A 10,937-nucleotide genomic window follows, 5' to 3' on the forward strand; every position below is an offset into this window, starting at 1 on the left:
TGAAAAAAGGGTGGGGATCAAATGTTGAAGTGACTAAAATTTCGAACAGCTAAAATCTCGAGTTTATAAACTTCGAATGATAATATGGAGACGGATAGATTCGACTAGAGCTTTGAATGCCGAAAATAAATAAAGTAGAAACTGCAAGGTTCGAAGCACCTTTACATCGAAAATAGAATGTAACAATCGCCCATAGGACGATTACTAAAATATCGATTTTTCGAAAATTCGACTACCACTCTTTCGATTCATAAATTACTACAGTCAGCGATACTGTGAAAATTCACAATTTTGAAAATATAATAACGAAAGACCGAATATAACTGAGGTTGAAATACTGAAACAACAAAAAGTCGAACAGTCAAAATAGCGAAACGTTAGAAAGTCGATCGATCAAAATAAAGAAATGCAGTGGAGCTCCAAATATACGCGTGTCACTCACTCACTTACTCAGACCGGTGATCTCCAATTTGAAACATCGCCATTTTGACTTTCGCCTTTTCGAGCTATCGCTATTCTGCATATCTAAGTTTTATAGGCTCGAAAAATTCACTTTCGATTTTTTCCTACTCTATATTCTGGTCTGTCTGTAAAGCAATCACTCTCCATTTTGAATTAGAAAATATGAACTTTTGACATTCGGATGGTCTGTTAAAATTGCATTCGAAATGAAAACTATTGAAATACATATTTTCGGGTAAATACGAATTCAAAGAAGGAATTTTTGATTAAACACGCAATCTACTGAATAGTCCATCGGGAATAAGAATTTCGAATTACTTATTTTTCTCCAACCTGATATCACAACTTTTAAAATTTCGAAATATCGACCGTTCTACAATTCAGTTATTCGATATATCGAACCCCACCCTGAAAAAATATTAAAAACGATAATAAATTATGACACATTTTCACAGGTATTTTTTAAAGAATTATTTTGTTCCTCAACTGATTCTCTACGAATTCACCACGTAGATTTTTCTTGAAATCCATCCCTTCAGAAATTATGAATGAAAAAGTTTTTTCGTTTAATGAACAATTAGCTGCAACAGTAAAACGATTAAGTTAAAAAAAATACATGGTGGATTTGTAGATCAGTTAAGAAAATGGGATGTGCAATAAAATTGGTCAAAAAATGCAGTTCATTCTTTGAAAAATACCTATGAAAGTTGTCATCACGGAAATTTGTATTTATCAGTCGATAGTTTTGCAAAACTATCCTTTTTAATATTTTTTCATGTTATAAAATATGCTTTAATGTATATCTACCAACAATACGTTTAACCGGTACTTTAAACTTGGTTTAAAAGCGTTTTGAAAATTTAGCACTCATTTGACTAGCACGCAGTACAATAGGTACCTGAACATCAAGATCATAAGGTATTGATTCAAATGAATGATTCCATTAGCGGATAGAGTTGAAGTCGATGAGTATTTTTATTTGAATAAAATATTGTTCCGGTGTTCTACGATTCCTGAAAACGTTACATCATACATATTTATTAAGTTGGCATGCGTTTTTAAAAAGAAAAGCGGCGAGGTCGATTTGTCGCTAAAAATATTGCGACAGGCGATCAATAACGATCGTATATTGCTAGTGGAATGAAAGAAATCGGGCGCCAAACTCGTTTTTCAATTTGTCTAATGTTTGTTTTTTTTCTCCTTTTACCGATGAAATTTCTCTTGCGCGACAGACGATTTTAAGTTTTTTTGCCGGTTTTTTTCTTCAGTTAAACTTTGTTGAATGCTGCTATGTCGACGCTCTGTACGTATTCTTCGATTTCTTGAATTGCCTCCGTTAACCAATCGACTGACACTTTGTCGTCCTCGACCACGCACGAGATCTGAAGCTTGTGGATTCCATAAGCCAGTGGTACGAGTTTCGCTGAAATTAATTAACGATCGTTCACTTCATTACTCAATATCATATTGAACCTAGTGGCTTTAGTTTTAAGGCTTTTGAAAAAGGCGAATAAAAACTTCCGTCCGAGGTTTTAACGAACACACAAGGAAAAAAACTGATCAAATTCTGTCTTCAGTTCTGATGCTCAATTTTCAGCTTATGAATTTTCATTCTTTTATGGGTTTCCTATTTTTCATTGAAAATACTCGCTTTGATCTCAAAATAAAGCAAATAAAAGAATAATAAGATGAAAATCAACGAATAATTTGATAGAAAAATATAAAATTACCTGCTCCCCAAAGAAGTCCATCGGACTCGATTTTTCGAACTTCACTTTCGAGGACTTTCATGTCGGTTTCGTCGTCCCAGGGCTTAACGTCAAGAATAATGTTCGATTTGGCAATAAGTACTGGTTCTATAAAGACAAAAGAAAGCGAATGATTAATTTTGGCAGTTTTATGAATGGATTAAAGAATTTTTATTTCAATTCGTTACTCACTTTTGGATTTTTTCGCGTTATACGCGGCAAGTCTTTCCTCTCGAATTTTCGCGGCCTCTGCGTCTTCACCCTGAATATTCATGAAGAATGACGTGGAAGGAATTGTTTACGTGAATAATAAATTGTGTGAAAAAAAACGGAAAATAAATAGCAGAAAATGATCGGAGCGTTATGAGGATTCGGCATGAAAATAAAAGCGAATTCTTCCAATCGTAACTATGATTTGCTCAGAGCGTTCGAAATGGTTTTTCCTGTTTTTGAAAAATTCGATTTTATCGTGAAAAAATGTGACGACTTTCGAATGATATTCTTGCACGAATTGCGATTCCGTACTCGTGTTTATCTCGGCAAAACTTGGGAATATCTGGTGTACGACATTTAAGATAAATTTTTATCTCGATAAGAATTTTTCGACCCGTAAATGAGGATGAGAATAATGAAATAAAGCGTTTTTCCTTCTTTCAGCACAGGAAAATATTCTTTTCGAGGATTTTTTCGTACCTCAGAATCGGAACCGAAGAGATCGACGTCGTCTTCTTCCTCAGTCTTTTTTTCAGCTGGTTTACACACCGGTAGGTCCTGCGGTTTTGGCGGACAAATCGCTATCGGATGACAGCTCATGTCGACTTTAACTTTCAATTCTTTCATCAATTCTCGTAGTTCTTCTATGCCTGAAATGAAGGAAACAATTAATAAATTCCGATTTCTCAATTTCAGAAAAATGCAAATTGCAGTTTACAGCTCCGAATTGCGTTAACCAACATTCTTTAAATGTTTTCACGACGAATACGTAGAAAACAAATTCGTTGTACGTTTGCTGCCGTTTTTATTTTTTTGGGAAGCAAACTTCGAATTCAGTGACAGAATTTTCTCCCGTTCACTGACCTGATTCACTCTAAATTTATATTGCTTCTAATACACAAGAAAAACAGAACTCTAAAAAAACAATTTAAAAACGCAACAAGGTACGAAAAAAAATATATTTTAATCAAAAGTATCGATATTAAAGTAATCACTGATGTTTAAAAGAAAATTTCATGTAAAAAAAACCAGCAGCGAAAAGTTGACCGTGAAGAGCACAAATTTTACTCAGGATTCAACTTATGGTTGGTTCACCGGATACTGACTTGAAAAATTGTGAATTTTACTACAAGAAACAAATTTATTTTGCTTCCTTTAATTTAGAGTGAGATAATTGTAGAAAATTCACAATTCTCTCGTTCTACGCCACGAAAGTAGCAAGAAACTGTCCAAAAAAATCGAGAATTCGTACAAAATTTGAGTGAATATTCAAGATTTTTCCAAGAAAAATGAGGTTGGAGGGCTTTCCAAAGACTGCGATACGCATAAAAATACACACTTTCTCGCATTTTTCGAAATTCATAGAATTTTGAGATTGATCCTCACTGTGTCTGAGTTCCTGATTATCCTTTTCGAGTGCAGCACAGCGAGCAACGACATTTTGGAGTGTCGTATCCGAACAAGCGGCGATTCCGTTCATCTATAAAAAAAACGAAATTCCAAATAAGGAAAAAAATGTTCTGAACAAAATGTACACCAGAAAGTCTCTTATTCGTAAAAAAAAAAAAGAAAAAAGAAAATTATTCACTCGTTCTTCGGGTGAATAAACGATAGACAAATCCACTCGTCTAAACTCGAAAAAATCCACTCGAAATTAATCTACCAATTCATTTTATTGTCACAAAAAAAAGTGAATAAAATTGTTGACAAATTTCTTTATATTTAATAATGCGACGTATAGTTTTCTCCTCGTATGTCGAGAAATTAGACACGATGATTGCGTGAATGTGGAAAGTGCGGACGATTAAGCGATCGCGTTTGGCCAGCAAAGAACTAATGATGAAAATAATCATTTTTTTCTATCCAATTTAGAGACTTTTTTAAAAAAACAAAACGAAAATCATTATCAAATTTACAGTACTCACACACTGTAAAGATTTTTTAAGATGCTGCCGAGCCTTGGCGATCTCGTTGACCAAACTTCCACTCGCAGGAATGATTGGACTAATGGACTGTTGGCTTTCCTGCATCCACCGATATTAAAGATCAACGCACACCAGGCCAATTTATTGCAAATCATCGCAAACCCAATTCCAAACAATTTATCAATATTTTGCCATTTTTACATTAATTTTAATCAAAGATTCCATTTATCATTTTAAGTCATTTCCAATTATTGATATTAATTCATTTTTTATAACTTTGTAGCAGTATAGAAACTCAATTTAATAGAATCTCTTCTGTGTTTTTTTTTTCAAGCTTTTCATTTGAAATATCTGTAAAAATGACATTACACGCCTGGTGCTCCAAAATTTGTACCAATCGACTATTTTTTTTATCATTTTCATTTTCCAAATGATTTTCATCGTTTGGAGTTGGGGTCGACAAATGCAACATAGAAAAATCAAAAAGGGCACATATGATTGTTTGTATTCTCCTCATGCACGAGCAACCAGAAGAAACAGCAAAAACATGCAAAAAAAAAAACCAAAGAACTCGATCCAAAATTTCTAAGGAATTTGATGAAAAAGTATAAAAATGCAAAAACAATTGTAAATATTCGTTGCTAAATGCTAATCGTTGTATTTTATAGCATAAAAAAAGTAAATTATCTTAAAAAAATTAATCTTCACTAATAATCTCCAAAATGAAAAATGAATAAATTCAAAATTCAAGCTGAAAAAAATGAAAATCACATTCCTTGGGTTGTGTTGGTATTTATAGAAAAATCTAATATTTATACCTGCTGAACATGAGTTATTTGCTCTTTTGTATCGGATGAATTGCTCTTTGATTCTTTAACATTTCTGTGCCTTTTGGCAGCTTTATTATTTTTATCCTTAGATTTTTTCGACGGTTCGATTGCCTCGTGCTGCGACGAGGCTGTGAAATTTTTCGTGCAAGCTTCGAGTTCTTGATGTTGCGGTATTTTATCAGCCACCACCTTTGCAAAGTCGATCAAAAGCCATGAGAACATTCGGTAGTCCCTCGACAAGAATTTCAGTTATTAACAGAACAATTTTTTTGTAACAAAAAAAAATGATTTTAGATGAACTAAAACGAAATTCCCATGTTGCGTGTAGGATTCGTCGGAGTTAATCAAACTAAGGTTATGTGTGGAGTGATTGTTTTAACACAACAATAAGTGTTCGTTAATATCATTAATTGTGACTGTTAACATAGCAATGAAAGCGTGTTAATTTTTGTTTTATCAGCACCAGATATTCCCCAAAACGCGTATCAGTCAATTTATGATTATGTACAGTATAGTGAAATCGATTGTTTTTTTTGGAAAAGCATAGCATTGAATTGAAAAAAAAAGGAAATAAAAGTTGAATCGTGGATGCTGGGGGGCCAATTTGGGAGTGATACGATTTTCTAAGTATTTGTTTTTCAACGAACAATTGTCATTGATTTTTAATAGAATTATTATTATTGAGCGTTAAAATAAACTTTTTTCTAATTATAAAGTTCATACGATAAAAAACATTTACTTAGAGAGGAAAACGTTGGGGATGAGGAAAACGTTTTTGGCAATGGTTAATCATGAGGAAAAAATCCGTGGCTTTTCAAAATTCAGTTTGTTGCCGCTATTGAAGGATCTTGTCGAAGGACTAGAATTTTCTTACCTTTGCAAGCCTTTCGAAATGAAGGCAAGCTGCTCTATCGTAAGAAGGTTTCTCGAACCAAACTCTTTCCTGTGCCAATGCGGTTGCAGCCATTTTTTATCCTTTTTTTAATACCTTTTTGTTCTTTTATTAACTTGCAAATTTGTTTGCGACAAGCTGGAAAGGAATAAGCCCAGATTTACAATGCATGAATGAAGTTGGCACTGTGATTATCAAGGTTCTAATTTATGTGAAAACAGTAGAAACTTTTGGTACTCAGATTTTCTAAGAGAGAAAAAAAGCCACGAAATTTAATACAATATGCAATAACCATTTGCCAGAATAATTCTTCAACAAATACTCATCATTTCCATTTACTCAAACTTTTTTTTAGAGAAAGTTTTTCAAGAATTTTGTTGTTTTTTCTCACTTTTTCATAATCCATAGGTAAGAAATTATGGAAATATTGTTGCAGGCAATGACGATTGAGTGCATCCGAAATGTTAGAGAAATCATTTTTTTGTGAGAGAATATGACAGAAATTCACTTTTTTGATATTATGAATAAAACCTTCCTCAACTGACTGACAAAAAATAATTTTTACTATATTTTTCCATAATTCTTATGATCGAGCTGGTTATTTATTGGCTTAGTAAACAACAATGGTCAAGTGTTTTTGTGAGTGAGAAAGCGAGTGGAAATTCGATTATAATGTTTTATTCGTAATGAAAATACAACTGTTGTTTGATCTTTTATAATTTGAATTATTTTCTTGTAATTGTAAAAAAATATAATTGATCGCTGCCATCATTACCAACATTATTATATATAACAGATTCTCTTCTATTCTGAAAACTTTTTAATCAATTATCTCATTAGTTATGTTCTTTTTTCTCTTTTGTACACCCTTTCTTCCTATTTCCCTCGAACTATCAAAATTTTAGGCATTCTAAACATATTATTTCTTGTTCATGAAGATTAAACATAAAAAAATCGACACTGAAGTTTGCAACATTGGAGTTCAACGAAATGAACAAAAAAGATTTATAATTAATTATTTTTTTATTTCACGAATTATTGATGTGGCTTGAAAAATTACGAATTGGAAATTCGGCAGGGAACAAGATTGGAGATTTACTGGAATTATTTGAGTTTTTTCAGATCATTTCGTTGGACTCCAATGTTGGAAACTTCAGCGTCATCTGTGCTGAAACTTTGTCTTTCAGCTTTTTATCAACATTTTCGTAGGCCATTAACATTAAAATCCCTAATAGGAAAAAAATATATTCTTTTGCTGTGATTACAATGAATAATTGTAAAAAATGTTGCTATTTGATCAGAAATTTAAAACAGAAAGTCTTAAACATAAAAATAATGCTCGTTTGTCTCCTCCACAGGGTCTCCTGTTTAGTAATTTTTCTCTAACAATCGAACATCGAATCCTTAGAAGAATTTATCAAATCACTTTCAATCACTGCTATCATCACTGATATATTGAGATCGGCTTCTCTTTTTTCCTGAGGAGTTTCCGATTAATGATTTCAAATCATAATCAATCTTTGTCTCTGGCTTTGGACAATACTTCTGCCTCATTTCTCTGAGCACATCAGAAGCACAAAGTTGAGAATCTGCGGGTGGGTCAACGCAGGGATGAACATTGAGTGGTTGAAAGTACTCGAGAAAAGCCTGAAGTTCGTTGTAAGACGGGTGCATCGAACAACAGACATACAAACGATTCTTCTTCGTCTTGTCCCACTCAGAAAAAGTAGAGAGTTTGCGATTTCTCCAGCGATAGGCAGAGACAACAATTGTTAAAATATTCTCTCCATCAACCTCCGTTCTACACGGCAATTGATCTCTGCTGAATCGCTTGCTGACACAAGCGTGCAGCGGAGTCACGGTAGGGTTGAGTGTTACGCACCTGGCCAACTCCTCGATTCTTAGATAATCTTCATAAATATTGTCCTTAACATGAATCGGTTTGCCTATTTTTTCCATCAACTCCATGAAAATAAACTCAGAACCGGTAAGAGCTGAACACTCAAGAGAAACAATGTTTTTGGTGCTTCGACCCAACCATTCTCGGACTCTCTTACAAATTGTATCCAGACTTTGATTTCTGGTGGGAAACTCTGCATATTCTGGGTTCAAGAAAGTTGTATCAAGATAAATATTGTCAAATTTGAGGGGAATTGTTCCGGAGCCGTCGGTCGAGTTTAATGGCTTGATTTTGGGTAAATCAACCGGTAATATTCGAAAATCTCCTGTACAGAGAACGCGTTTACTGTCTTGTTCAAAAATGAACATCACTGAACCCGGAGAATGTCCAGCAGGAATGCAATTCACAGTGATTACTTCTTTTTGTCCTTTCCACTGATAATCCACGATCCTTGGAGCACAAGGTTTCAGTTCTATTATGCATGGTGCAAATTTGTCTTCGACTTCATATTTCCTCAGAAGAAATAGTTTTGTCAATTGGGTGCAGTAGAGTCGTCGTCCAGTGGATTCCAAATGTCGAAAAAAGTTTCCGCACAGCCCTACTGTGTGGTCCGTATGGGAATGTGTGAGGAAATACACTGAAGCATTCCAATTATCACCGTCGAAGCGATCCACGGTTATGCCAGGAATTTCCTTTACGAAACCTCTGAATGTCGACATTTTGAGGTATGTTTGGAAATGTTTCGAGTCTCTGATTCACGAAGAAAAAAATGCGACCCTAGTAGATTGTATTGAAGACACGGAGGAAATCGAAAATGTGGGTAGAAGCGATAATTCGCCGGAGAAGTTTCCGATTTTTCCGAAATTCGCTTGATCGAGTTTTCCTTATGTTGTTTAATCGTTGTTGAAATTTGGAGAAACTTTGAGATGCATATAATTTCGTAAAACAGCTGCTTGTCAGAAAATTCGACGTTGAAAGTGAGGTTATGTTCGCTTATCGTTACGAATGGTCGCACAAGAAAACCGTCTTATTATTTTTCTACGTATATATTGTTCACAACTGATCAAAAATAAACGTTTCAATTTTAAAAAACCGGTGTAAGTGAAACGAGTAAGATATTTCATAAAAAATTTTTCGTAAATTCATCGAATTTTTTTGGTTCTCCCGAGCTCTAACCATGTGCGATATCGATCCTACGGAAGTTGACTCATTTTTGGGCTACTATGGAGTATAAAATCGAAAAATGTAGATCCTTTGATCTTATAAATACTTTTTAAAAGATTTCAAAGATTTTTTCAATTCAATTCGTTTTATTTGGGACTCACCTTGTCGAGGAGATTCAACGGTTCGACGTGGCCTTGAAATGACGAGATCGCGGCAACGGCGGCAAGTGAGAACCAAGCGAGACGACGAGGGAGTGAATCGAGACGTGTTCGTTTGATTACGCCGAATATGGTAGAGGGGAAGGGAAGACGGATTGAAGTACAAATTATCACGGTTTATGACAAAAAAATAATTTAATACTGCGAATTCCGGTTGTTCCTAAATATTTGTATTTGATATTTTCGCAACGTTTGAATAAAAATATATCATTTAAAAAATATGTGAAGCGACTGCGCGATACACTTGAATATATCTACAAAAGGTACCCAGAATGTCGATACTTGGCATAATGCAAACTCAAGATGTTTTGTTCTGATCTTATTAATAAAACAGCTCGAATGCTGTTGAAAAATTGGAGACAAGTACATTTATGTTTTATTTCACCTGTGTAACCTGGACAGTAGTCTCAATGAAACCCTATGTGATACTCATGTAGCCCAAAAATAACAAATGCATGATGATTCCTTCCAAACCCAAGCCCAAACAAAAAAAAACCCAAACAAATGAGGGATCAAAACCGGCCACTTTTTTTTCGGCCATCTCAGATCTACCTCATAACTTGGTTATATCAAAGTACTACTAAAAGGCACTCAATATGTGAATTTTTTCAGATTTTTCAATTCATAATTTTAGAAAATACCGTTTTTTTTCAAATGAATATATCTCGGAAACTTGAAGTTACTGAAAAAAAATGTTTTCACATAAAAGTTGTAGTTTCGTGTTGGCTTTCGAGCAGACGACTCGAAATAATTTTTAAAGAGGGGGGAATTATTTTTTTTTTATTCAGAAACAGCCATTTTTTTCTGGCTAAAAAAATTACAGAGTCTTTCAGTATGTTTGACGATCTCGCGAAAAAATCGCTAGTGGTGTACGGATCGAAGTACCCGTATAAAAAAATGAATTTGTGTGATTTCATTTTTTTTTACCCTAGAACCCCGATCCGCGCCACTCTGGCGATTATTTTGCGATATCGTCAGACATATTGGAAAACTTTCATGTGAAAACATTTTTTTTTCATTTACTTCAAGTTTCCGAGATATATATTCATTTGAAAAAAAAACGGTATTATCATGCGCAGTTATGCGCTAGATCTGAATGGTCGAAAAAAAATGGCCGGTTCGACAGAGAATCCCTTTCATAAGAGGTTGTTCGATCTATTCTCTCGAAACTTGCTTCAAATGAGCAATTCATTACTAAAGGTTATAAAAAAACCATTTCAAACGTAATGAATAAAAAAAATGAATCTGCTAAATCTTGGTAATGTATGAAAAAAGAAGAAAAAATGAAGAAAATTTTTATTTGAATGAGCAATTTAAATGAAAAATTATGGGCCCCGGACAAGTACTTTTGACACATATTTAAACATAATTTGTACCGATACGAAATCGACGTCGAATATTGTGAATACCAGGGAATCCTGAAAGTCTGAGAAGAATCGATTTTCTTCCAAGTCTCTGCCACCACAGAGTAACAAATGATTTTTACCTATGATACGATTTTTTTTTTGGATTCGAATGCTTCTCAGAACAATTTCATATTATGAAAAATTGTGAATTATATATTAATAAAATACTTACCCTCCGA

The 10,937-nt window shown here is 34.0% G+C and overlaps 2 protein-coding genes across 4 annotated transcripts; both read right to left on the reverse strand.

Annotated features, from left to right (window-relative positions):
* Nucleotides 1-1,413: 1,413 nt before the first annotated feature.
* Nucleotides 1,414-9,452, reverse strand: LOC122417991 (probable elongation factor 1-delta). 3 transcript variants are annotated; one of them, XM_043431955.1, is made up of 9 exons: nucleotides 9,296-9,452; nucleotides 6,053-6,208; nucleotides 5,167-5,367; nucleotides 4,349-4,447; nucleotides 3,810-3,903; nucleotides 2,904-3,073; nucleotides 2,403-2,472; nucleotides 2,193-2,318; nucleotides 1,414-1,885 (listed from the first exon to the last, which is right to left on the reverse strand). In XM_043431955.1, exons 2-9 carry the CDS (start codon nucleotides 6,143-6,145, stop codon nucleotides 1,731-1,733), a joined length of 1,008 nt encoding a protein of 335 aa, XP_043287890.1. In that variant the 5' UTR covers nucleotides 6,146-6,208; nucleotides 9,296-9,452; the 3' UTR covers nucleotides 1,414-1,730. The 3 variants fall into 3 exon arrangements, with proteins under 3 accessions (XP_043287890.1, XP_043287891.1, XP_043287892.1); XM_043431956.1 differs by lacking the exon at nucleotides 5,167-5,367 and having other exon boundaries at nucleotides 9,296-9,451; XM_043431957.1 differs by lacking the exons at nucleotides 4,349-4,447; nucleotides 5,167-5,367 and having other exon boundaries at nucleotides 9,296-9,451.
* On the reverse strand, nucleotides 6,733-9,289 carry Snm1. The gene has a single exon (XM_043431953.1). It carries the CDS (start codon nucleotides 8,687-8,689, stop codon nucleotides 7,499-7,501), a length of 1,191 nt encoding a protein of 396 aa, XP_043287888.1. The 5' UTR covers nucleotides 8,690-9,289; the 3' UTR covers nucleotides 6,733-7,498.
* Nucleotides 9,453-10,937: the final 1,485 nt, after the last annotated feature.

Source organism: Venturia canescens, chromosome 11 (assembly GCF_019457755.1).
Source record: "Venturia canescens isolate UGA chromosome 11, ASM1945775v1, whole genome shotgun sequence".
Taxonomy (NCBI): Eukaryota; Metazoa; Arthropoda; class Insecta; order Hymenoptera; family Ichneumonidae; genus Venturia; species Venturia canescens.